The sequence below is a fragment of the Gracilinanus agilis genome, chromosome 3 (assembly GCF_016433145.1).
Source record: "Gracilinanus agilis isolate LMUSP501 chromosome 3, AgileGrace, whole genome shotgun sequence".
Lineage (NCBI taxonomy): Eukaryota > Metazoa > Chordata > Mammalia > Didelphimorphia > Didelphidae > Gracilinanus > Gracilinanus agilis.
Window position 1 is genome coordinate 449846511 of NC_058132.1, and position 24134 is coordinate 449870644.

At 36.2% G+C, this 24134-nt stretch overlaps 1 protein-coding gene across 1 annotated transcript in view; it reads left to right on the forward strand.

The window, feature by feature from the left end:
• The window catches only part of CRYBG3 (crystallin beta-gamma domain containing 3), a 146319-nt gene that overhangs the window by 63326 nt on the left and 58859 nt on the right, over positions 1-24134 (forward strand). The window contains exons 4-7 of the mRNA XM_044669258.1: positions 11616-16362; positions 17783-17830; positions 18109-18224; positions 19448-19595. Of these exons, the coding sequence (XP_044525193.1) occupies positions 11616-16362; positions 17783-17830; positions 18109-18224; positions 19448-19595 (5059 nt within the window). The remainder of the gene's footprint in view (positions 1-11615; positions 16363-17782; positions 17831-18108; positions 18225-19447; positions 19596-24134) is intronic.

Here is a 24134-nt window from a genome sequence, read left to right on the forward strand (position 1 = left end):
TGATTACTTGTTTGTTTTCCTCTGCTGTTTGCCCTGTTGTCTGGATTTTCTCTGTGTAAAAGTTGTCAAGTGTTACAGATTCCTTCTTGATGATCTTTCTCTTTTGGGGTTCTTGCTTCTGGCTTGCCATTGTTAGCCCTGCGCCCTATCAGATTTATCCTCACACTCGGGGTTTGTCTGCTCTCTTTAGGCTCCTGAGGTCTCAGGTCTAGTTGTTCTCAGGGCCAAGCCTCCTTTTGGTCCCCTTGCTTGTTTCTCTGCCCGAGGCTCCTTTAACGGTCTCAGGACGCTGCTTCCACAGTTGTGTACCCCTCTGCATTGGGTCCCCACTCAAGGTCCATACCTGTGCTCAAGATCCGAGTCCTCGCCTGAGGTCAAGATCTGTGTCTGGGCTTGCGTCCGAGCCCGCACTTGTGCCTGCACTCAAGGTCTGTGTTCAAAGTCCTTGCTTACTTTAGCCTCTTGGGGTCTTCAGTCTTGCTGCTCTCAGGAGCAGGCCCTGGTGACCCCAGGTAGCTGCCAAGGACTTAATGTGTGCCCCAAACTTACTCTAACTCTTGTGAGCTGGTTTTGGCACTAGGTGGTGTGGGGTGGGGGAGGGGATTGCTCAGCTCGTGTTTTAGTGAGAGCTGTTTCACCCCTTTATAGCATGGAAATGCCCCAATTTCATGTACCCCCAATGCTGCGCCCTGTTGTGGGGTCCCTCCTCTGGATTTGTTTTTATGTCTTGAGGAGTCCTGTATGTTTTGTTTAGGAGAGGTTAAGCAACTGTTTTTTTACTGTACTGCCATCTTAACCAGGAAGTCTACCCTTTTCATTTTTGATGCTAATAATTTGGGTTTCTTTTTTTAAAAAAATCAAATAAACTATGATTCACTTAATTTTTATAAAATCAAGTCCTATTATTTATTAGTTCAGTGCTTTTCTTGCTTTCAATTTTATTAAACTCTTCTTTGATTTTGAGGATATCCAATTTGGTATTTAATTTAGAATTTAAAATTTGTTCTTTTTCTAGGTTTTTTTTATTTGATCAATTCATTGATGTCAGTTCATTGATCAAATCAATTCATTGATCTAGTCTTTATTTTAATGATGTAAACTTTTAGAGAGAGAAATTTTCCTTTCAGTACTCCTTTGGCTGTATCACATAAATTTTGGTAGGTTGTCAAGTTGTTATCATTCTCTTTAACGAAATTATTGATTATTTCTATGATTTGTTCTTTGATTCACTCATTCTTTAGGATTTTAATATTTTTCAATTAATTTTTGTTTATAATTCCTCAATTCCTTATAGTCTGTAAAGTATGCATTTAATATTTCTTCTTTTCTGTATTTGGTTCAGAGGTTTTTATGCCACAGTTAATTTTTGTATATAGGTCCCATTCATTTTTCTCCAGAGATCTATCATATCTAACATTTCTGAAATTACCTTTACCTCCATAACTTGTTTACTTGTTTGTTTTTTTTTCATTAGATTTATCTAGTTCTGAGAGGGAAAAATTGAGGTTACCCACTATAAACTATAAATGATACTGTTTTACTGTTTTTCTTCCTATAATCCCTTTAACTTTTCTTTTAAGAATGTGGAGGCTATTCTATTTGCTTTGTTTATGTTTACTATTGATATTTCTTCTTTTTCTGTGGTAGCTTTTATTAAGATGTGGTTTCTTTCCTTGCCACTTTTAATTATATCTATTTTTGATTTTGCTTTCTCTGAGATCATTGTTTCTTGCTTTTTAAAAATTTTAGCTAAAACATAATAGATTCTACTCTAGCCCCTTATCTTTACTGTTTCTCCCTACTTCAAATGTGTTTCTTGTAAAGACCATCAAAATTTAGAGCCAGAAGGAACCATTTACTCTTGACTTCTTGAGTTTATGGATGAGAGAACTGAAGCGCTGTGAGTTAAGTGATTCCATAGATGCCTCAAAGAGGAGCTAAGATTTTGAACAAAGGTCCTTTGATTCCAAATTGAAGGCTCCTACTTTACCATGGAAATATATAATTATTTTTTAAAGTTTTTCCTTCTTATGGATCTAAAATCTTCTTCTCTAACTTTCACTATTTATATTTCTGGATTATGGAGCAAAAAAAGCAAGATTGTCTCTCATATGAGAACTTCAGATATTTCAAGCCAATTTTTCTCTCTTCCCTTCTCTACTTTTTATTTCAAGCTGAACACATATCCTTACCCTTTCACCTACATTTCCCTTTAGTTTTTATTAAACATTTTGTTGCAGAATATACTTTCAAGACTTTTCAATATCCTAGTTACCTTCCTTTTGAATTCTTTCACTTTCCCAATTTTACTCTAAAAATAAAGTGTCTTGAACTGCCCATGTGATTCCAAATGTGGTATGAGGAGCTCAGAGTACCATGGCATCTATACTTGTATTGATGTTGAAAATAACAAGCCTATATATCTTTGTGATCCTTCGGGTAAGTGCTGTTGGTTGTTCTGAGTTTTTCATTTCATTTGAGGGTAGGTGAGTGGAGAAAGTCAAGTTTGATACCTTAACAACCTTTAATAATAATTATTTCTATTGAAAATACATGCGTGTTTGTATATACAAACACACAAAACCAAACAGTCCAAAGATAGAAATGGGGATTTACAGTGATATACAGGTGGATTATCCCCTCAGAGCACTTCCAGAAACACCATCCTTGTAGATTTGGAGAATCTCCAGGTGAGTACGAAAAAATTTAACTATAATTAGTAAGTTAATTTCCTTTATATCTGCACGATATATAGCTCAAAATTTGGTCCTTAAAAATACTAGGCTACTAAGTTTTGCAGTTCGAAATTGGGGGAGAATGTTGTTATAAAAAGAGATCCACTTGTACAACCCTTTTATTTTTCAAATGAAGAACCTGAGGCACAGAGAAACAAATCAATTTTTTCAACGAAGATTTCACAGATAATGGTCAAACTAGATGTCCTAATGACAATAACAAGTACTTTAAAGATTTCTTACATTTTTACATCTCAGATCTCATTTGTGCCTAACAGCTACCCTGTGAGGTAGATAATATCAGTATCATCTCTATTTTTTAAGTTTCATAACAACTGAGCTCAGAGAAATGACATTAATAAGTGTCTAAAAGGATATTAGAATCTATATTCTTTCTGGCCTTCAGTCCAAGTCTTTTTCAGCTATATAATGGGCTTGTTTTTTAAAATTATAGTTCAGTGTACATTTTTTTAAATTTTTTAATTGTTTATTAATATTCATTTTTAAGATGGTTACATGATTCATGCTCCTACTTTCCTCTTCACCCCCAGCTCTCCCCTCACCCATGGCAGACGCACATTTCCACTGGTTGTAACATGTGTCGTTGTTCAGGGCCTATTTCCAAATTGTTGTTAGTTGCATTGGTGTGGTAGTTTCAAGTCTACATCCCCAATCATGTCCACCTAAATCCATGCGTTCAAGCAGTTGTTTATCTTTTATGTTTCCTCTCCTGCAGTTCTTCCTCTGAATGTGGGTAGCGTTCTTTTCCATAAATCCCTCAGAATTGTCCTGGGTCACTGCATCACTGCTAGTACAGACGTCCATTACATTCGATTTTACCACAGTATATCAGTCTCTGTGTACAATGTTCTTCTGGCTCTGCTTCTTTCACTCTGCATCAGTTCCTGGAGGTCATTCCAGTTCACATGGAACTCCTCTATTTATTATTCCTTTGAGCACAATAGTATTCCATCACCAGCATATACCACAGTTTGTTCAGCCATTCCCCAATTGAAGGACATCCCCTCATTTTCCAGTTCTTTGCCACCACAAAAAGCGCAGCTATAAATATTTTCGTACAAGTCTGTTTATTATCTCTTTGTGGTACAAACCCAGCAATGGTATGGCTGGATCAAAGGGCAAGCATTCTTTTATAGCCCTTTGAGCATAGTTCCAAATTGCCATCCAGAATGGTTGTATCAGTTCACAATTCCACCAGCAATGCATTAATGTCCCAATTTTGCCACATCCCCTCCAGCATTCATTACTCTCCCCTTCTTTCATTTTAGCCAGTCTGCTAGGTGTGAGTTGGTACCTCAGAATTGTTTTGATTTGCATTTCTCTAATTATTAGAGATTTAGAACACTTTCTCATGTGCTTATTGATACTTTTGATTTCTTTACCTGAAAATTGTCTATTCATGTCTCTTGCCCATTTATCAATTGGGGAATGGCTTGCTTTTTTATACAATTGATTTAACTCCTTGTATATTTGAGTAATTAGACCCCTGTCAGAGTTTTTTGTTATAAAGATTTTTTCCCAATTTGTTGTTTCCATTCTGATTTTGACTACATTGTTTTTGTTTGTACAAAAGCTTTTTAGTTTAATATAATCAAAACCATTTAATTTACATTTTGTAATTTTCTCTTACTCTTGCTTGATTTTAAAATCTTTCCTTTCCCAGAGATCTGACAAGTATACTATTCTGTGTTCACTTAACTTATTTATAGTTTCCCTCTTTATATTCAAGTCATTCACCCATTCTGAATTTATCTTGGTGTAGTGTGTGAGATGCTAATCTAAACCTAATCTCTCCCATATTATTTTCCAAATTTCCCAGCAGTTTTTCTCAAATAGTGGATTCATGTCCCAAAACTTGGGTTCTTTGGGTTTATCATACACTGCCTTGCTGATGTCATTTACCCCAAGTCTATTCCACTGATCCTCCCTTCTGTCTCTTAGCCAATACCATATTGTTTTGATGACTGCTGCTTTATAGTATAGTTTAATATCTGGTACTTCTAGGCCCCCTTCCTTCACATTTTTCTTCATTATTTCCCTTGATATTCTTGATCTTTTGTTATTCCAAATGATATTTGTTATAGTTTTTCCTAGTTGAGTAAAGAAGTTTTTTGGTAATTTGATAGGTATGGCACTAAATAGGTAAATTAATTTGGGTAGAATGTTCATTTTTATTATGTTAGCTCGTCCTACCCACGAGCAATCAATGGTTTTCCAATTGTTGAGATCCAGTTTTATTTTTTTGGAAAATGTTTTGTAGTTGTTTTCATATAATAGCTCTGTTTGTTTTGGTAGATAGATTCCCAAGTATTTTATATTGTCTAGGTTGATTTTAAATGGTGTTTCTCTTTCTACCTCTTGCTGCTCTAATGTGTTGGAAATATATAGAAATGCTGATGATTTATGTGCATTTATTTTGTATCCTGCAACTTTGCTAAAGTTGTTGATTATTTCTACAATCTTGTTAGTTAATTCTCTAGGATTTTTTAAGTATACCATCATATCATCTGCAAAGAGTGATAGCTTAGTCTCCTTATTGCCTATTTTGATACCTTCAATTTCTTTTTCTTTAATTGCTACTGATAGTGTTTCTAGTACTATGTTGAATAGTAGAGGTGATAATGGGCATCCTTGTTTCACTCCTGATCTTATTAGAAATGCTTCTAATTTATCCCCATTGCATATGATGCTTGTTGATGGTTTTAGGTATATACTGTTTATTATTTTTAAGAAAGGTCCTTCTATTCCTATACTTTTCAGTGTTTTCAATAGGAATAGATGCTGTATTTTGTCAAAGGCTTTTCAGTATCTATTGATATAATCATGTGATTTTTGTTTGTTAGACTGTTGATATGGTCAATTATGTGGATGGTTTTCCTAATATTGAACCATCCTTGCATTCCTGGTATAAATCCCACCTGATCATGGTGGATGATCTTCTTGATTACTTGCTGGAGTCTCTTTGCCTAGTATTCTATTTAAGATTTTTGCATCTATGTTCATTAGTGAGATTGGTCTATAGTTTTCTTTCTCTGTTTTTGATCTCCCTGGCTTTGGAATCAGTACCATATTTGTGTCATAAAAGGAATTTGGTAGGACTCCTTTGCTTATTATATCAAATAGTTTGTATAGTATTGGGATTAGTTGCTCTTTGAATGTCGGATAGAATTGACTTGTGATTCCATCAGGTCCTGGTGATTTTTTCTTAGGGAGTTCTTTGATGGCTTGTTCAATTTCTCTTTCTGATATGGGATTATTTAGGTATTCTATTTCTTCTGCTGTTAATCTAGGCAATTTATATTTTTGTAAATATTCATCCATATCTCCTAAATTGTTATATTTGTTGCCATATAATTGGGCAAAATAGTTTTTAATGATTGCCTTAATTTCCCCTTCATTAGAGATGAGGTCTCCCTTTTCATCTTTGATACTGTCAATTTGGTTTTCTTCTTTACTTTTTTTTATTAGATTGACCAGTACTTTGTCTATTTTATCTGTTTTTTCAAAATATCAGCTTCTAGTCTTATTTATTAATTCAATAGTTCTTTTACTTTTTGATTTTATTAATTTCTCCCTTAATGTTTAGTATTTCTAATTTAGTTTTCATCCGGGGGTTTTTAATTTGCTCACTTTCTAGTTTTTTGAGTTGCATGCCCAATTCATTAATCTCTGCCCTCCTTAATTTGTTAATATATGCATTCAAGGGTATAAATTTCCCCCCCGAGTACTGCCTTGGATGCATCCCACAGAATTTGGTAGGATGTCGCATCATTGTCATTCTCTTCAATGAAATTGCTTATTGTTTCTATGATTTCTTCTTTGACTAATTGGTTTTGGTGAATCATATTGTTTAATTTCTAATTGGTTTTTGATTTGCCTGTCCAGGTGCCCTTACTAATTATTATTTTTATTGCATTATGATCTGAGAATATTACATTTATTATATCTGCTCTTTTGCATTTCTTTGCAATGTTTCTATGCCCTATTACATGGTCAATCTTTGTGAATGTACCATGTGCAGCTGAAAAGAAGGTGTATTCCTTTTTGTCCCTATTTATTTTTCTCCACATATCAATTAAATTAATTTTTCTAGGACTTCATTCACCTCTCTTACCTCTCTCTTATTTATTTTTTTGTTTGATTTATCTAGATCTGAAAGAGGAGTATTTAGATCTCCCACTATTATGGTTTTACTATCTATTTCCTTCTTGAGCTCTGCCAGTTTCTCCTTTATGAATTTGAATGCACTTGGTGCATACATATTGAGCAATGTTATTTCCTCATTATCTATACTGCCTTTAATCAGGATGTAATGACCTTCCCTGTCTTTTTAAATCATATCTATTTTTACTTTGGCTTTGTTAGAAATCATAATAGCCACTCCTGCCTTCTTTTTCTCATTTGATGCCCAAAAGATTTTGCTCAAGCTCTTAACCTTAAACTTGTGTATGTCTACCCGCCTCATATGTGTTTCTTGTAGACAACATATGGTAGGATTTTGGTTTCTAATCCACTCTGCTATTTGCTTCCGTTTTATGAGAGAGTTCATCCCATTCACATTCAGAGTTATAATTATCAGTTGTGCATTCACTGACATTTTTGTATCCTCCCCTGGACCCACCCCTTCTTCTTACACTATTTTCTTTTAAACCAGTGGTTTGCTTTGAGCCAGTAACCCTTGTCCCCTCCCTTGATTTACTTCCCTTTCTACTCCCTCCCTTGTTATTCCCCTCTTTTTATTTTTAAAGGCCTAATGAATTCCCTCCCCCTTCTTCTCCCCTCCCATTTTTAACCTCCCCACTCCCCTGCTCCCCTTGGTTTATCCCTTCTGACTTTCTCAGTAGGCTTAGATAGAGTTTTATATCCCAATGGATAATGTAGCTACTGTTCCCTCTCCGGGTTGATTACACTGAGAGTAAGGTTTAAATATTACCTCTTAATGCTCTCTTCCTCTCCTTCTTATAATACTATTCATCCCTTCCCCTTCCCATGCCCTCTTTGTGTGTAAGAGAATATCCTATTTTTCTTATTCATTCAAGTTTCTCTTGGTGTCCTCTACTATTCACCCCCCTCTTTCCCACCCACCCCCTTATAGAACATTTAGTACTCCAACCTCTCCCTATGAATAATTCTTCTAATTACTATAATAGTGGATACTATAATAGTGAATAGAGTTCACTACATAGAATTACACATAACATTTCTCCATACAGGAATACAAATAATTAGATCTTATTGAAGACCTTAAAGAGGCAAATTTAAAAACAGAGTTTTCTTTCTTTCCCCTCTGCTTCTTATTTACCTTTTCATGTTTCTCTTGGTTTTTGTGGTTGGATATCGAACTTTCCATTTAGTGCTGGTCTTTTCTGTGCAAATACTGCCCATACTTTCCCCTGGAAATATATAGTTAGTTTTGATGGGTAGATAATCCTTGGTTGTAGACCCATTTCTCTTGCCTTTCTGAATATCATATTCCAAGCCTTGTGGTCTTTTAGTGTGGAGGCTGCCAGATGTTGTGTGATAATGATTGTTGCTTTTTGATATTTGAATTGCCTCTTTCTGGCTTCTTGTAAGATTTTTTCTTTTACTTGGAAGCTCTTGAATTTGGCTATTATATTCCTGGGTGTTGTCCTTTTTGGGTCTAGTATAGAGGGTGATCTATGGATCCTTTCAATGTCCATATTACCCTCTTGTTGTAGAACTTCAGGGCAATTTTGCTGAATAATTTCTTTTAGTATGGAGTCCAAGTTTCTATTAATTTCTGCTTTTTCTGGAAGACCAATGATTCTCATATTGTCTCTTCTAGACTTGTTTTCTTGGTTTGTCACTTTCTCATTGAGATATTTCATGTTTCCTTCTATTTTATCAGTCTTTTGACTTTGTTTTATTTGTTCTTGCTGTCTTGAGAGATCATTGGCTTCTAATTGCTCAATTCTAGCCTTTAGGGACTGGTTTTCGGCTATAATATTTTGATTTTCCTTTTCAATCTGCTCATTTCTGGTGTTCAATTTGCTTATCAGTTCATTTGATTTCTGAGCCTTACTTTCCAATTGTGAAATTCTGCCTTTTAAACTGTTATTTTCTTGCCAGATCTCTTCCATCTTTTTCATCATCTCAGATTTGAAGTCTTCAATAGCTTGTGAGCAGTTTTCATTATTTTGGGAAGTTTTGGATATGATTTCTTGTTTGTTCTCCTCTGTTGTCTGGATTTTCTCTGTGTAAAAGTTGTCGAGTGTTACAGAGTTCTTCTTGATAATCTTTTTCTTCTGGGGTTCTCGATTTTGGCTTGCCATTGTTGTTAGTCCAGCGCCTTCTCAGCTTTGTCCTCATACTCGGGGTCTGTCTGTGCTTTCTAGGTTCCTGAGGTCTCAGGTCTCGTTGTTCTCGGGGTCGAGCCTCCTGGTCATCCCTGGTCTGCCCCTCTGCCCAAGGCTTTTTCAGCAGTCTCGGGCTGCTTCTACAGCCGTGCTCCCATCTGCACAGTGTCCCCACTCGATGTCCAAACCTGAGCTTAAGATCCTTGTCCACGCCTAGAGCAATGGCTTCACCCACTCAGATGCTTAGGAAAGTCCGTGCGCGTTCTTTAGCCTCTTGGGGTCCTAAGTCTTGCTGCTCTCAGGAACAAGCCCTGGAGCTGCCAGTGACTTAATGGGTGCCCCATATCTGCTTTAACTCTTGTGGGCTGGCCTTGGAGCTGCGCGTGGTGTGGGGGGTGTCGAGGAGGCTCCTTTCTCTCACGTTTTAGTGAGAGCTGTTTCACCCCATAGCGTGGAAATGCCCCGATTCCGCGTACCTTCAATGCTGCACCCTGATGTGGCGTCCCTTCGTTCGTCTGGATTCGTTTTTATGTCCCTTTGAGGAGTCTTGTATGCTTCGGTAAGGAGAGATCAAGCAGCTGCTCCTTAATCTGCTGCCATCTTAACCGGAAGTTTCCTTGTTCATTGTATTTTTAATGTGTAATATAAATATTTTATGAAAAAAATATTTTTAAATGTCCCTAAAAGATTAAATGATCCCTCTGAAGTTCTAATATTATTAATTCATCAAAAACTATCACTTTTACACATTAGCTCCATCCAGCTTTAACTTCAGTGCTATTGCTTAAATTTAGCCTTTAAAAACAATTAGCAGTTTTCAAAATAGCATAAAATGGGAAACAGCTATGTTGCAATGAAAAGAACACTGCATTTATAGTCAGAAGATTGAAATTCAGATTCCTACTTTATCTGTCTCTGCTTTGTGATGTTATATAAATCATTGAAACCTTTCTAATCCTTTTATATACCATCTCTAAAGAAAGAAGAAGAATAATAGGTAGTTAGCTTGCAATGGATAGAGGACACTTGCCCTAGAGCAGTGATGGGAAACCTTTTTTAACTCTTTAGGGATCTTGTGCCATGCCTCAACCCCAGACTATGTGTCAGTGCCTGCCCACCCCTACCAACTTCGTGCCCTGCCCCCTGACTACACACAGGGGTATGGCCTCTGATGTTACATTACCAGTATGTACAATTATTCACAATCAGAGGAACACATCATCATTCCCTTTCTGGAGGTGATAGGGTTCCAAACCAGTGCAATTTCTACACAGTGCATGAGTCATATTAAAAGGAAAAGGGTCAGGGATCCATCCATTCTGAATGAGCATCATCCCACTGGGCTGGGCCTGGGATATTCAAAGTGAAAGGCTGCCACTAGAACTGGAGTGGATGCAAATTTCCTGGAAGCCTCAGGCATTTGGTAGGCCTTTGAGTCAGGAAGACCAGGCAAAGGCCAGAGATTTTCTTCTTTTTGAGGGATTTGCTTTAGCACTGCTAATTGAGTTAGGGAATTATCTGCCCAAGTAGCTGGGTATGCATAGTTAAAAACCCAGGAGAAGACCCCAACCTATTTCTGGGGGGATAAATGGTTTAATGTGAGAGACAGGAGTCCATGTATTCTGCCCTTCTAGTTTTATAACGGTGGGGGTGGAGGGAATGTGTTAGCTGGTTCCATCCCTCCATTTTAATTAGGTTCTGTGCAGTCAGGAGCACCTGAACCCAATGAATTCTTTGCTTACAAAAGCAGGATTGGTACCAGTTCTATTCCCCCAGTAAGGGTCCACAAAGGACTTTGTACCTTTTGCAGGGTGATAGGTGTAGAGAATCTATTACCAATCTGAGGGGAGTGGCTGCCACCACTGCTCTGCTCCCAGAACCCGTAGGAGCCTGGGTTGTGGGGTGGAGTGGAGGGGAGCATGCCCTAGGCCCTGCAACAGGGGAGAAAGACTAGAATGCCCCACTCCCTGTGTTTGGGGGTGGAGCCAGCCCTCCCAGCCAGCCAAGCCAGGGACCTGTGTGTGCCCACAGAGATGGCATGTGTGCCATAGGTTTGTCATCATGGGCCTAGAATCAGGAGGACTTGAGTTTAAATCCAACCTTGGACATATACTAGCTGTGTGACTCTGAGCAGGACAGTTAACCTCTATTTGCCTCAGTTTTCTCATCTATAAAATGGAGATAATAGCACCTTACTCTTGGTGTTGTGAAGAAAAAATGAGATATTTGTAAGGCACTTAGCACGTAGTAGGTGCTATATAGATGTTAGCTATTTTTATTAATTAAATTAAATGAGAACATACATAAGCATCTCAAGGAAAGGGATTTTTCAATTTTTATCTTGTGCCTTTAGAGCTTAGAATAATAATGGGTATTTAACAAATGCTTATTGAATTGTATTGCTACATAGATATATATCCGCATTGTTGTTGGGTTTTGAATGTGTTGTGTTTTGACTGAAGGTGAAACTTTCATCACAACTTATGATATTAATATGATGTATTAATTAACTTTCCTGATGTTCTGAAACTTCTTATTATAGAAACGTAGAATGTGAACCTGAGATACCTTCAACTACATATTCAACTTACCGAGGTCCCAGACAAATTTTGAAAATTATAAGAAAACAGACCAAATTAGAGACTTCAACTTCTGCACAAAAAGCAGATGAAACTTCTGATTCTAGTACAAGTACTCAAACTGGAAATGAAAGTGAGTCTGAGGCTGTTCTCTCTCCAAATTCACCTATCAACTACGAGGCAGATCTACTCAAAAGCTCTTTAAAACATGTGATTTTAAATAATAGTAATTATAAAGAATGTAAGAGAAGCGGGCCCTCATCATCTACTGAAAGTAGCTCAAGTTCTATAGTTGAGTCCTGTTATAAACATCCTTTAAATTGTGTACCTGTTTATAAAATAGACAATATAATAGGATCAGTGTTAATAGAAAATGATACCAAAGACCCTAGAAATCCTGCTTTTCAGAGGTGTGTGAATCCAAAAATCACTTTAGAGAACAACTTTTTGAAGAATGGTAGAGCATCAGAGCAAAGAGGAGAGTATTTTCAGCACATGAATGAAGAAAACAGACCAGTTATTCAGGACTTACAGATAAATATGCAAGTTAAAGAAAGGACAAAGGCAAAAGAAATCTCCACTGGTGGACTCTCATCCCCGGATAACACATTATGTGCAAAAAATGAAATGGTTGGATCTTTACCAAAAGACACTGATTATATTGTTATAACAAAAAATCAGAGCTTTGATTCTGGGTCATCAGATAAAGTATCTCAAGGTATTGTAATAATTCAAAATGATCATCCCTCTCTACAACCTGTTAAGGAGTCAGAAAAGGCAGATTGTATACAAAACAACATAATACCTGAACTGAAAGTTGAAGTATTTAATAGAAATCATATTTCCATATCTTCCTTTGAATCTGAGAATCCTGAGTTGGTTAAAGTCTTAATTAGCTCTTCAGATGTTAACAATGAAAAAACATCTCCCATCCTTGAATGTGAAAAGACTGATTCTTATGATTCCACTCTTACCTTTGATTCTGAAAGTGGCATCTTCGGAAAGTGGGAAGCTCCAATTTTAAAGAATATGAGGCCTTGTACAGAACATGAACAGGATAAAATTGTTCATTCTACCAAACCTAAGGAAATTAACCTAGTCCTCCATAATTTTGACACTGAAGAAATTTACCAAGCTGAGATTTCTCCATCTGACTTAAAATTTAAAGATACACACCTTATGACAATGCCACAAAGTTATCATAGATCCCCAAATGAAACCCCACTTGTTTTTGAGAGTGGTATGGTAGAGGATTTCCTTTGTAGCCATGACAGTAAAGTCATCGGGTCAGTGACATATGATAATGAGGACGCAATTTCTCTTGTTTCTCATGAACCTGGAGACATTGGTGACACTAAAATAATTTCTGATAAATCTGGAATAGGGCTCAACTCCTCTAATATGTTGCCTAAATCACAACAAGAAGACAGTACCTTACAGTTTATGGCAAAAACCTCTTCTAAATTAAAAGCCAAAAGTTCTCTTGAGGTTTCCTCTATGCTTAGGTCAGAAGAAACAGCCTCATTTGAAAGGCATTATGAAAAAAATAATTTATTAGGTGACAGTTCTAAGAGTATTTCATCTTCCATCGGTAAGCCTGAAGAAGCTACCATGGATATGAATTCATCTAAACCCAATGATAATTTTGAAATTTTGAAAGCTGCTCCAGATCTCACATGTGAAGATACATCCTTAGTTATGATGATATCTGCTAACAGCCCTTGGGAATTTGAAAAAGCTAACCAGGCAGTGACAAAAATGACGTGCCATAGATATGGCAGAGATGTACCTAAGATTCATACGGGAAAGCTAGGGCTTAATTATCTAACTGCTGCTGTGCTGAAAAATGCCATAGAAGCTGATGCTCAGACCGTTGCTAGTGCCACAGTGTCAGTTAACAGCTCAAGCCAACAGTGTTCTGAAGCCTCAGCTGAGGACACAGAAACCAGGAAAAGAGCACATGACAAATCTCTGGACTCCAACAGTGGTTTACTTAAAAAGGCTGATAAGTTGGTTGGTGTAAGTTTGAGCTCTGACAGGCAAGAACTAAAGTCTCTGGAAATAGGGGTTAACTACGCGGAGTGTAATGCAGTTGCCCTGAAAGAAGAGGCCCCTGGAATAAAAACATCTGAAGAAAAAGTGAAGGCATTGATTCAGCTACCAGACCATTTGGATGAGTACAGTGTTGAAAATGTGGCAGAAGACAAAAGAGAAGAAAAAGCCTGTGTTTTAACTACTGTTGGTGAGAGGAATCTCCTTATTGATATTGATAAAATGGATGTGTCTGATTTTTTAATAATCAAAGCAAAGGAATTGGTCAGTGAGGTTATTCAACGTGCCCAACAAATTGTGATAAATGATCATTACAGAAAAACTAAGTCTAGGAGCCATACCAGAGATACTGAAAAGGCAAATGCCTCAAAGATTCTGAGCAGTGATATTATACCACTTTATGTGGATAAAGAATTCTCGGCCTTGGAGGAACCAGAATGCCAAAGCATAACTAAAGTTAGTGAAAACAAAGAATCAGAAAGCCTTTTGGCTAAAATTAATTTCGATAACAACACAAATTCAGCTAAAGGAACAGAAATAGTGCTGTACCCCAAAACCTCATGTGCTGGAAATGGATTGGGGCAATTTGATAGTGCAGAGTTGCCAGAACCAGGTGTTTTACTATCAGAGAACACATCTCATAAAGATTTAGATGACAACGGTCTGCCATTAACCTGTAACAAAGAAGAAAGTATAGGGGAAAGGGTACCATCTCAATTAGAATGTATGGGTAACCACAAAACTCAGACAGAAGATACTGGAACATTTGTTTTAAATCTCAAATGGACCCCTTTCATTAATGATGAAGTTTATACCCATCTACCTAGTACATCCAAAGGCAGTTTTTCTGATAGTGTTGTATGTATTAATGAAAAATGCCTACCAGGACATAGTAATAAACCACTGCCCACAGCCATGTTAGATATGGGAAAAGTTTACAGAAAAGATGCTGAATTAAACTTAGGCAAAATTGAAATGGAACCTTCCATTTTAGAAATGGGAACTGTATTCAAGAATAGTTCTGAATTAAATGTAGGGAAAAGTGAGCTGATGCCCTCGTTGTTAGAAATGGGAAAAGCATACACAATGCATGCTGAATTAAATGCAGGAAAAATTGAGCTGATGCCTTCAATCTTAGAAATGGGAAAATCATATAAAAGAAGTGGATCAAATCTTATAAATTTTGAAGGAACACCTGACAATTTCAAAATGGGAAAACCATATAAAGGGAACAGTGATGAAATGACACCTGTCATGCTAGAAATGGAAAAGGCATTTCAAAAAGGTATCGAAGGGAATTTTGAAAAAGCTTCAGTGACATCCCCCAAGTTAAAAATAGAAAAAACATGTAAAGATGATATGAATATTACACAAGCTGACTTGGCAATAACCAATATCTTAGGAACAGAAAAAAAAAGCCAAAAGATTGTTGAAGGGAATATTAGGGAAAGTAAAGTGATACCTGCTATATTTGAAGTGGGAAAAATATACCAAATGAATACCGAAGGGAATTTGGGAAAAATTGAAATGAGACCTATAGAAATAACGAAAAATGTGGCACCAGGTGACAACACTAAGTCACATTTTGAGGAATATGAATTACCTACATTAAGTAAGGATTGTAAAGTAAATATTGGTTTTATGACACCAGATTTTCTACCTGAAGATTCCAAACTAAGGACAGAAAAGAATCTATATATGACTGCAGTGTATGGGAAAGAAAGAAATCTAGGTTATGACTTTGCCAATGAACAGCCACGTTTAGCTTTTATACCACAAGATGAACAAAGTAATCCTTCTTTCACCATTTTGTACGAAGAACCCCTTCAAGATGAGGCTCAGTATTTATCTGCTGAAGAAGAGGGAGCACACTCCCTGCGGTTTCCTGATGAGTCCACCAACAGTCTACAGCCTGTTTTGGTATGTGAAAGGTCTGAAAGTAGAACTGACCTCGTGCATCATTTTGAAAAGGAGAGTAAATCCAGTGAAATGTTTGATAGTGACAATTCTGAAATGTTCTTATCAGTAGAGGCAAAAAGATACAAAGTCTACCCTTTAGCCTTGTCTCCTATTTATGAAGATGACAGCCCTCAGGATGATATTCTATCTAATGAAGTCTCACCAGGTCACCGTGGATCTAGTGCAAAGTCAAGAGATGGTTCTGGTCAACCTTCTTCTGTGTTGTCACTTCTTCAATCAGTGTCAGAGCGTTTAAGGATGAATTTTGATGACGGAGAAAAACTTGAGACAGAAGAGGAAGAAATGGTGGATGAGGATGAGGAGGGACTGCAACATAAAGAGAATATTCTGAAAACTGGAAAGAGAGAACATATTACTTTTCAGCTTCCAGATTCTTCAACTCTAATTTATGAAGGAGAGGACCAAGAAGGAACTAGATCTTCCAAAATGCCACTTTTTCTTTCAAATGAAGCCACTACCTCTAATCAGCAAACTGCCCTGTGGCAAGACAGGGCTTTACTTCACCATGCATCAGGTCCTTTTCTGCAAAAATCTGACCTCAGTACTAAATTGCATTCATCTTTCAAGAGTGCCTATCATCAGTATTTGCAAACTACCAAAACCTTATCACCTGAGAAAGGAGCGAAGTTTGGAAGTATTCTTCAGGAGCCAGTCCCCAGATTAAATACTTATCCAGAGGTAGGTCATTTTACTTGAATATTTAATTTTTAAAAATATATATGATAAAATGATATTTTTAGTGATACAATATAAAGGCACATTCAGATATTTGATGAGCATTCTGATGAGATATGCTCAGTGAAGCTTTTGTTATTTTAAAATAACATTTAGTACATGCAGCATAGTGTAGTAAATAGAGTGGCCTTAGGTGTTAGAAAGACCTATGTTCAATTTTTGCTTCTGACACATGGGGTGTATGACTCATACCTGTCACCTCATTTCTCTAAGCCCTAGAACCTCTCTAAAATTATAGTTTAGTCTTCTGCTTTGGAAGGGAAAGTTTCCTTACTTGGATTTACCAGCAGTAGTAGAGGTCTACATTTTTAGGTAGTGATCCCTTAATTCAGGTGCTCATTTATTTGTTAGTGGAATTTTGATTGGATTATTATTACATTACATTAAACAAAGAGAATCCTCCAGTTAATATTGATATGCAAATAAATACTGAAAGCAATGTATTTATACAATTCTTTGCCAATGTTTAAGTTTCAAACTAGTTTAAATGAGAATCTTTTAAAGTTTTCAAGGTATAATATGTGGAAAATTGTGACTTTCTGTTGCATACATCTGCACTTGTTCATCTGATGGGTCACAATTCCAGAAAAGATGATGGTAGGAAAAAAGAAAACTATTGATAAAGGAAACAAATTCATGTGTTATTCTTTACTCTTAATTTGAATATATGTATGTATGTATTTACAGGAGAGGAAAAAAAGAAAATAGGGTATAATAAAAATATTGATACTTTTGTGACCCATCAGATGTTTGGAGTTTGAAGTTCTCATTAGCAAACACTTTAAAATTTTATGGGATATTTATATTTTCAAAACATAAATATGAATAAGTACAGATGTATGCAACAGAAAGTCGCAACTTTCCAGATATTCTACCTGAGGAGAAATCTTATTTTTTAGCTTTATGAATAACTGCCTGCCTTTTTACATCCTTTTATTCATGTGGGAATTTTATTTTATGTTATACAAAGTAGAGTAGAATAGTTTGGTATAGTTCAGAGAAACACAGCTGAAAATGGGTTTGGAACTCCTACTTGTCTGTTTGAAAAATATTTTATGAAAGCAAACTACTCTTCGTCATTTAAGTTTACACATTTCTTCTTTAGATAAACTCTTTACTTAGGAGTGTGTGTCTGTGTCTGTATCTGTACGTGTGTGCTAGTAATATTTGAGATGATGCGACTTTTATTAGGATTGCCAAAATTTTTATCTTTTTTCCTGCCTTGGTCAACTTGTGAGTAATAATGCTTTGCAGATCAGCCAATAATCATAATGTGAAACAGTTTTTCAAGTTCAGAACTTGAAATTTGTGCTATCCAATTAACTTTTCCTTGAATGTTGATTTCCTGTTTTTATAATTTCAGAATTCTTTTGATAAGCAAAGCCTGAAATGTAACCCCAGACCTGGAAAGGTAAGAATAATCATTTTTTTCTAGATCTACATAGAGAGTCAGAGGGAGAGAGAGAGGGGTGGGGAAGGAAGAAGGAAGAAGAGGTATTGTTTTGGAAGGGGGAAAGGAAATTTTAAATCTTATTTTTAAGTGACTTAGAATGGAAAGTTTTTATTTTACTGTAGGTTTGCATCTACACTAATAAATTGCTTTTGTGTATGTAGAAACAATTTTTAGCATATATTTCATTTTTCTGAAATTCAAATGCATTCTTTAAATTAGGCATTGTATGTTTTCAGATGGTCATCTATGACCTTCATGGAAGTAAATATAAACAGGAGATTTACAATGACATTCTTGATGCTGCCTCCTGGACCTTTCCAAATGGAGCATTCATCAGAGTTGTAAGAGGATGGTAAGAAATCCTCATAGGAGTTTTTTTTAATCTGTTTTCTGAAGTATATATTTTTCCTTTCATCTGTTTAATATCTATGAAGTTATATTCCCTTTCTGTTAGTTTCCTTGACAGAAGAAAACTTTTTAATTAGGCTTTTATGATACAGTGAATATTCTCTTCCTTTATTTTTGGTAGAATAGATAAGCCAGTTCAATTTCTTAGATAAAGCCATGCTTTCTCATCTGTAGATAAGAACTTGAACACATTTAGTTCTTTAAGGCATGCATTTTCTCATTTAATCCTTAGAACAACTTGTGAGGTGGTGCTATTATTCCATTTTATAGATTGTGGACCTTGTTATTAATGAAATGAGATGATCTGTTCATGTTCATACTGCTATTTGGTATTTGAATCCAGGACTTCTTGACTTCTAAGTCACATTGATATGCCAATCCAATATGTCATTCAATAGAATATTATAACTAATTCTTGTAGTTATATTTTCTTGGTATTATTTCATTAACCAAGCAAAATTCTATTGCATCTCTTTGTCCATTTCAGCGCACACTTGAAGTGCCCACAAAAATATGAAGGCCAAATGGCAAAAAAATTGCTTAAAATATTTTGTGTAGCTCAAATGTCTGTCCTTTGACTAATATGCTTTATGAACTAGAAAGGGGATAGACAACCTCTTATTTTCTTTTTTTGGTTAGTTATTATGGAATGAATACTATTGTGTGGATTTACTAAAATTAGCAAAAGCCTAGATTGTTACAAGAAATTTTCAGTCTTTCCTACTTGTATTAATAATGTTGCATTTTATGTAATCTAATAATGTACCTGCCTTGTCATTACAATAAACAGTACAGTTTATTATTGGCTTTATCTTGTGTAATACATATTATGTTAAAAGTTGGGTTGTGATTTTGTGTGCCCTCAAAATGAGTGTATATAAGTAAATATCACTATGCTCAGATATATCTGTTTATACTACATACTTTTGCAGAAAATTTTTTCCTTTCCAAATTCCCTGTGTTTCTGTTCCTTTAAAAAAAACCAATCTCATTGGATAAAAATTTTAAAATATAAACATTACTTAGAAGCAGGATTTTATCTTGGAAAAAAGGTAATCTGTATAAATTTAGGGAAATCAGAAGTGGTGTGATTTCTAATATCTAGTTTTGGAAGGTCTCTTAAAACAAGCTATCTATACCTTGATTATTCTGTTGTCGTTACTTTAGCTGGATTTTATATGAGAAGCCGCATTTCCAAGGTCATAAATGTGTTTTAGAAGAAGGAGAAAAAGTGCTCAATCGTGACTGGATTTTTCGGAGTAAAAAGCACCAAACGAGAAACTTTGTGATTGGTTCTATCAAGAGAGTATTAAAGGTATCTCAAGTGCTTTTGGTTTTTGTCTCCAGTATTTTTTATGTGAATGGGGTCTGACACTTATAGTAATCTTATATTAAAAAATATTCGATTGCTATCCGAATTGTTTTCCTTTAAGCATTTGTGCTTGAAGATGTGACTTTTGATGTTGCATTTTTAAATGAAATGTAAATTATTAAGAGAAAAGGAAAAATAAGGAATTTTTTTTGTCATCCATTTAGCAAACACTGAAAATTACCAGTAGTGTGCTTCAATGGATGAGTATCATCATGTCTCTATAATAGAGGTATTTGTGTTTTTTTTATGGTTTGATTTTTTTTTATATAAAAAGAAAATTTTAATCAGGGACATTGAGACAAATCTGGACCATTAATCTTTCTTATCAAGAATTTCTAAGCTTAAAGTCACAAGTCAGTTTGTGGAATTTTTGTTTTGTTTTTGGGCTAAGTAATAGAATTGGATATTTTTGGTCTGTAATGTCACTTCAGATTTCCCTTGTAACTGGAAAACTATAATCATATCTGCACTATGATTGGATGAGTCCTATAATATTGTCTTTGCTGCCTGTCTTATAAATTTATAGTGTAATTTTGAAAATTAATATTATACCAAATGTAATATGTTAAATGTAATATTTAGAAATTTGTTTGGAAATATAATATTAGTTTAAAATTGGTGTGGTTGCCATTTATAAAATAATTAACTCTTAAGTCATGAGGATGATGGTATCTTTTAACAATTTAATTTTAATATATAAGAAAGAAATAAGAAGGGAAGGAAATAGAAAAAAATATTTCCTAGCCTGCCACCTAATCTTACCAGCCCACGTGAGTGTCTTCCACTCCAGCCACCAACGCCGAATTGCAGACAAGCTCCTAGCCAAAAATCTCCAGACAAAAGACCCAAGCTGCTCTCTGGTCTCATTTTTGTAGTCCTCCTTCTCCATGTCATGTCCTTTTCCTGTGCATTGTTCTCTAACACATCTTGGGAACCAATCAAAGTCTCTCTGTTTGAAGCATTCCAGCAAAGACTGGTGCGGATGAGCAGAAAATTCATGATCCTAAGAGGAAGGGGTTCCCTTCACACAAATCCCCCTGGGATTCTTTGGGAGATGAGCATGTTGAAATCTCTCAGATTTACATGCCTAGTTTCCCCAATGAATCATTTCACATAACCAGCTTATATCTCTAAAGATCTCTTACTAAAAGTGCATACAATATTGCACTTTCTAGGGGAAATTACAATAATAGCAACCTCTTAGCTGGATTAAAAAAAACTGTCATTAAACAGTAAAGTTTATATGGGCCCACAATTCATTTCTAAAATCTGTAAATTCTTCACTGACCCTTCTAGGGTTCTGAATATTAAGTTTTTGCCTGTATCACAATTTTCAGCACATAGTCTTATGAAGTTTGGTCATACAAAAGGGATGATAAGTTTTTAATTGTTCAGATTAGGCTCTTTTATATACTCCTTCAAATTTATCATACATTTCCCCCCATCTCAGTATTGTAGTATAGTCCAAATGCTATTATCAGTTGATTAGATAAATTTAGGGGACAGATGTGGTAATTTTCCAAACCTCTCAGCTATGTCAATGCTTTTGAAGTAGAAAAATATATACTTTGAAGCAGCCACAATGAGGAGTAATTCAATATTTCTTAACTAGCATTTTCCATCATTATGTTCTTACTCTAATTTTTCATCTTTCAAGTTTTATTTTTCCCTTTTTGATTATCTGCATTTTAGTTGTCATATAGTGCTTTTTCTTCTTACAGTTATATTCTTTTCTTCATAATACTCCAGAATCTACAAAATTGGAGTTTCACTTTCAGTTTAGATTTTGTTTTTTGCAAAAGAGTGAGTCAGTCAGCAAACATTTATTAAGCAGGTACTATGGGCAATTTTTTTGCTGAACCACTGGTCTACAAAGAAATGCAAAACACAGTTCTTCTAGTTAAGAAGTTAACTTCTTAACAGTGGAGGCAATATGCAAACAGCTGTGTACAATGTGCAAACCTATACATAAGATAAAGTGGAGATAATCAACAAAGGGAAGGCAGTAGAGTGGAGAGGCATCTTCTGGAAGGTGAGATTTTAGGTGGGACTTGAAAGAAGCCAGAAGGCAGGGATGAGGAGCAAGAGAATTCCATTTATGGGAGATAGCCACTGAGAGAGCATGTCTCTGTGCCAGGAGTAGTGAGGAAGCAGAGTATGTGCCTGAGGGAAAGTATCAGAAGACTTCAAGTGAGGAGGTGGCATATAAAGGCCTTGGAATGCCAGAGGGTTTTATAGAGGCCAGAGGACCATTCATTTGTACATAAGGATTTCTGCCTATTGCATATCGACTTCATTTTAAGATGTGATATCATCTATGTTTGTTGTATTTTTATTTATTTGTTAAATTTTGTTAAATATTCCCCAGTTACAAACACTTTATCTGGTTTGGGCCACACTGAGGAGTTGGTGACCTGTTTTGACATCTCTGTGGGGAAGGAACCACTAGGATTTATTGAGTGGGGTGGGGGGTCGGGGTCGGTGACATGGACAAATCTGCCTTTTTAGAATGTCACTTTGAGAACTGAGTAGAGGATGGAGGGGACAGGGAGAGACTTCTGCCAGGGAACAGCTTGTCATCATCTAAGCTTGAGGCAAAGGGGGCCTGCAGCCCAGGCCCAGAGGACAGAAGGGGAGAGAATTGTGTACAGAAGCGGCACAAAGATGGACATGGTAGGGTTTGACCAGTGATTGGATATGGGATTGGAGGTCAAGAATGACTCTTGGCAGGGTACCTGGGTGGTGCAGTGGATTGAGAGCCAGGCCTAGAGACAGGAGGTCCTGGGTTCAAATCTGGCCTCAGATACTTCCTAGCTATGTGACCCTGGGCAAGTCACTTAATCCCCATTGCCTAGCCCTTACCACTCTTCTGCCTTGGAACCAATACATAGTACTGATTCTAAGACAGAAGGTAAGGATTTAAAAAAAATGACTCTTGGGCCATTCCCCAATTAATGCAAGGGCAAGGGACATGAATAGGCAGTTTTCAGAAAAAGAAAAACTATCAATAAACCCATGAAATAGTGTTCTAAATGTCTTATAATTAGAGAAGTGCAAATCAAAACAACTCTGAGATATTACCTCATACCTAGTAGATTGGCTATTATGACAGCAAAGGAAAGTAATGAATGTCGGATGGGGATGTGGCAAAATTGAGACACTGATGCATTGCTAGTGGAGTTGTGAATTGGTCCAACCATTCTGGGAGGCAATTTGAAATTATGCCCAAAAGACATTAAAAGACTGCCTGTCCTTTGATCCAGCCATAACACTGCTGGGTTTATACCCTAAAGAGATAATAAGGAAAAAGACATGCACAAAACTATTCATAGCCACGTTCTTTGTGGTGGCAACAAATTGGCAATGAGGGGGTGTTCATCAATTGGGAAATGGCTGAATAAATTGTGGTATCTGATGGTGATGGAATACTATTGTGCTCAAAAGAATAATGAACTGGAGGAATTCCTTGTGAACTGGAAAGACCTCCAGGAATTGATGCAGAGTGAAAGGAGCAGAACCAGGAGAACATTGTACACAGAGACAGATACACTGTGGCACAATCGAATGTAATGGACTTCTGTACTAGCAGCAATGCAATGACCCAGGATAATCCAGAGGAACTTATGAGAAAGAATGGTATCTACATCCAGAGAAAGAACTGTGGGAGTAGAAACACAGAAGAAAAACAACTGCTTGATCACATGGTTCGATGGGAATATGATTGAAGATGTAGACTCTAAACCAGTGGTTCCCAAACTTTTTTGGCCTACTGCCCCCTTTCCAAAAAAAAATATTACTTAACCCCCTGGAAATTAATTTTTTAAAAATTTTAATAGCAATTAATAGGAAAGATAAATGCACCTGTGGCCATCACCGCTTCCCTGGATCACTGCAGTACCCACAAAGGGGCAGTAGCGCCCACTTTGGGAATCACTGCTCTAAACAATCACTCTAGTGCAAATATTAATAATATGGAAATAGGTCTTGATCAATGACACATGTAAAACCCAGTGGAATTGCTCGTTGGCTATGGGAGGAAAGGAGGGAAAAGAATACAAATCATGTAACCATGAGAAAATATTCTAAATTGATTAAATTTAAAAAAAGAATGACTTGTAGATTATGAGGAGGCTCTTAGGGAAATTAGGAAGAGGGCTAGATTTGTGGGGAAAGATGAGGTCAGTTTTAGACATGTTGAATTTATGACTATGAAATGTCTACTTTGAAATTTCTAGTAGGGAGTTGGAGATGTGAGACTATAGATCAGAGAGGGTAAGGCTGTAAATAGGTAGATTTAAGAATCATCAACATAGAGAGGACAATTTAATTTATAGGAGCAGTGCAAGAGTGATAAAATGCATTATCAGCACTATTTAACCAGGGTCTCTAATTTCTGTCTTTGTTTTTAAAAAAAATGCAGATAGTTATTTCAAGATTTTTTTTAAACCCTTAACTTCCATCTTAGAATTAATACTGTGTGTT